Raw genomic sequence first — 3,872 nt, forward strand, 5'->3', positions numbered from 1 at the left:
GTTTTTTTGTCAATTTTATAGCATTTGTAGAAAAAACAATTGATAAAAGAACTTAAAAAAAAGTATTGTGTTCTAGGACTTAAATCATTTCAAACAGGTGTCACATTTTTCTTTGTCCACGCTACCTCTTTTTACATTTTTTGTGTAGTTCTTTCTTTTGCTAGTAAAAATATAATTTGCTGTACATGTATAGAACATTAGTACTCCGTATTGCTTTTATATTAAATATTAATCATTTTATTTACTTGGCAATTACTTTTATGACTCTGCATTTTTTGTACTTTATGTTGTGATAGAAGTCTTTATTTCATTCATAAAGGTCTTAAAAATGTCTTTATCATGCAAAGCACTTTGGGAAAAGGTTTAATATCAAATAAACTTATTATTATGATTTCTGTTGTTATTAAAAAGCCTTAAATGTGACTGGTTGAAACCTGCAGAAACCCTGTTTTAATGATGCCTGATATGTTTTTAACGTTTGTCTTCATGTTGTAGTTGTGTATTTTTTTAATTGTTTGGAACTTGTCTTACAAGACAAACTGTTATCAAATTTTTTTAATCTGGCATATTTGTTATCAATTACAAATAGCCATTATATTTGGAATATAGTGTAAAAATATAAAGCAACACACATATATAGAGAAAAATATCTCACAACTTTAATTATTCAAGTAATTGTTTTATTTGTTTGATCTAAAACGACCCTGATACTCTGTCATACCAAAACCTTCAGTTAATTGGTATTCCTTCTAATAAGATGACACAATAAATCTGTAAAACTGTATTCATTATAGTGTTCTACTGATCTTTTAATAGCTCAATTTATTGTATTAGTACTATTAGGGCTTTTTTTTTTAAACAAAAATGAAGTGAAGTGGAGGGGAAAAAGCTAATGAAATGCTAATTATTTGATAAATTTTCTCCAAATAAGTAGGAAAGCAAAACACAGTGAAACTACAAAGTTCTTGTGCTGCAAATATATTTCAAATCAGAGGTTTAAATAAATGCCCCAAAGTAGGTTTTTAAAGACAAAGCTTCCTGAGACTTTTCCTCCTTCACTGCATAACAGGCAAAACATTTAAAACAACAGTTTATTGAAGTTCATGTCAAGTGTCAATTCCCAAGAATTCAAAGAATGCTTTGGAAACCCTCGTCATCCATTGTTACCGCAGCACCTTTTCACAAACAAGAAAACACAGGAAATGGGATTTTTTTTTAACGATTTGACCATGTGAAAAACAAAGCAGCCTGACGCCACCTTTAGAAATGATCTGATGCATTAACACGCTGATTAAAAAACGAGGATTTTGGGACTAACACTAACTCGCCACTTTCTCTTTCCTCTCCCCAAAGCCATCTGCAAGCAAGGATGCAGCCTGCAGCATGGGACGTGCAGCGTGCCGGGGGAATGCAAGTGAGTACCCCCCCGTTTTCTATTGTCTGTTCACTTGACAGTGCGGCTGTCAAGTGATGTAAAATATGCTCCTGTTTGAAAGGAAAGAGTTTAATGAGGATATCAGCGGTGACACAACAGAATGGTGAGGGGGGCGAGGAAGGGTGGGTTGTTGATAACATACCAAGCAGTCTAAACCCCCCCACCACCCCCCATCATAGTTCTCTGAAGTGCCCCCCCCCCCATCCCTCCACCTCCATCCCTCAGCTCCACTCTGATCCAGAAGCCATTGTTCTGCTCCTTTTTTTAAAGCAAACACACACACAACCACATAACCCCCCCCCCACCCCCCCCCCCCCCTTCTAATGTCATGTCTGAAGCCCACATCACCTCTTCCTAGGTCTTGTTATGGCTGGCACTCGCCTGATTCCAACCAATAATACTTTCAATATTCAAGAATAGAAACAGACTCACAGACTAATCACAAGAATTCCAACCAGTTGCAGTGGGGGACTGACAGCATAAAATAACACTTTATTTAAGTGTTTATATATCTTCTCTATTCTTCTCTCACAAAGAACTCACCCCAAAATAACTCATTAGTGGAGATTGCAGCCGGCAAATAATGACAAACGGGTGGAAACAAGATGAAAGAAAGGCATCTCATAAAGTATATTGAATGGAGTTAGACAAATACTGTCAAATTGTTTCCACCTTAGTAAAACAACACAGGGAGAACAGTCGAGTTGCATGCCTGTAATATGGCTGCACAGTGGACTATGAGCATTTAAAAAAGAAAGAAAAAAGAAAGAAAAAAAGGCTAACAAGGCGTTTGTTGTAGCAGCTATGTGAACAGGAGAGGCATTTAGATTTGATTGCATGTGGAACTTGACTGTACATTTAGACACAGTGGAGCGCGTGAGCATTAAAATGCCACACACACTCAGACTCCCAGTGACAGTATTTGTTGGAAATGGTAGGAGAGAAGAAGAGGCAGACAGGTGGGATTTATTCTGAGACAGGTTTGATTTAGTTAAGATCTCGCCAACAAAAAAAGAAGACTAAAGCTGACATTTCTCATTGAAAAACGGCCGGAGGATTGAAAGAGAGAGGAACACCCTGGAATGTGCCTCAACATGTGATTTGGAGATTCATCGCATCGTATAGAAGATGGATACAGAGAGAATAAAAGCTCTTTTTGTTGTTGATTTATGTGAGATAATCACATTCGACACATTGACATCATCAGTGTAAATGTGCAGCTGTTGGCACCAGACATAAAACCATAAAAACATTTCCCACAACAAGGATGAGAGAATGCAAATGAATCAAATGAATGGGTTTTACGTCGGGCCAAATTTAAGCAGATTTTAAGCAAAGTTATGGATTATATAGTCTATATCCTTCGGGTTCCACTTCCGTGATTGCTCTGGTGCTGCAGGAAATTCCGTTGGATGCGTGTATTTTCCGTTTTTTAACGCTTCCTTTTTGTTGGAATTTTAAATTCGGTGGATTTCTGAGGACTATGGTAACCTGGTCTTAGATCTCTGCAGGGTAAATCCAGACAGCTAGCTAGAATATCGGTCCAATCAGAGTTTTCTGTCACGTGACTATTTTGCAGCGGCTCTGGGTGGAAATTAGCAGCACCCATGACGATTGTGATTCCATCCATCCATCCATCTTCATCCGTTTATCCGGTATCTGGTCGCGGGGGCAGCAACTCCAGTAGGGGACCCCAAACTTCCCTTTCCAGAGCCACATCAACCAGCTCTGACTAGGGGATCCCGAGGCGCTCCCAGGCCAGGTTGGAGATATGATCTCTCTACCTAGTCCTGGGTCTTCCCCGAGGCCTCCTCCCAGATTGTGATTGGTTTAAAGAAATGTCACTAAACCAAATCATGTTTTTCTCCCATCCCTGAATGCTGTGTGGAGTAACCAGACCCTGCTTCAGCACCCTTTGGAGGAGGTCTGGCAAACCAAGACTATGGATCATATCACTATAGTAAAAAAACAACAACCTCAGATTTCACTCTTAACCTTAGAAAAAGCTGTTGACAAAATAATCTTTCATTCAATGTCCATTTACAAGCTTTTAACTCCATTTTTAGTCATCATCAGTCGATGGAGTTTTGACAGTTGTCATGGAGGTGGCTGAGCTATCATCATCATGTGTATGAAACTTCAGCCAACAGTTGATTGTGACACCTGTCTGTTTGCATTGAATGTAAATGTGGAGCTTAAAGGGACAGTTCAGAAGTGTGTCCAGTGTGGTTGGATGAGCTACTTCTCCATAGTAGTTTAGTAAAGTTTATATTTCACAGAACATTAATAAAAAATGACATTGAAAAAATACAAAAAATACATGTGAGGGTGTTTTGGAAACCTGTAATGGCGTGTATAAAAAAAACTGCCCTCCCCCAGTTTGGAGGAGCAGGCAGGAGTACATGGCACATGGAAGATAAGCAACGTCCTGCTGTGG

General features: G+C 38.7%; 1 protein-coding gene across 2 annotated transcripts in view; it reads left to right on the forward strand.

Moving 5' to 3' along the window:
• The window catches only part of LOC116695769 (protein jagged-2), a 69,935-nt gene that overhangs the window by 33,595 nt on the left and 32,468 nt on the right, over nucleotides 1-3,872 (forward strand). For both annotated transcript variants that reach the window (XM_032526224.1, XM_032526225.1), the window contains exon 5: nucleotides 1,354-1,414. In XM_032526224.1, coding sequence (XP_032382115.1) covers nucleotides 1,354-1,414 — 61 coding nt within the window. The remainder of the gene's footprint in view (nucleotides 1-1,353; nucleotides 1,415-3,872) is intronic.

This window comes from Etheostoma spectabile, chromosome 9 (genome assembly GCF_008692095.1).
Source record: "Etheostoma spectabile isolate EspeVRDwgs_2016 chromosome 9, UIUC_Espe_1.0, whole genome shotgun sequence".
In the NCBI taxonomy this organism is placed as follows: domain Eukaryota; kingdom Metazoa; phylum Chordata; class Actinopteri; order Perciformes; family Percidae; genus Etheostoma; species Etheostoma spectabile.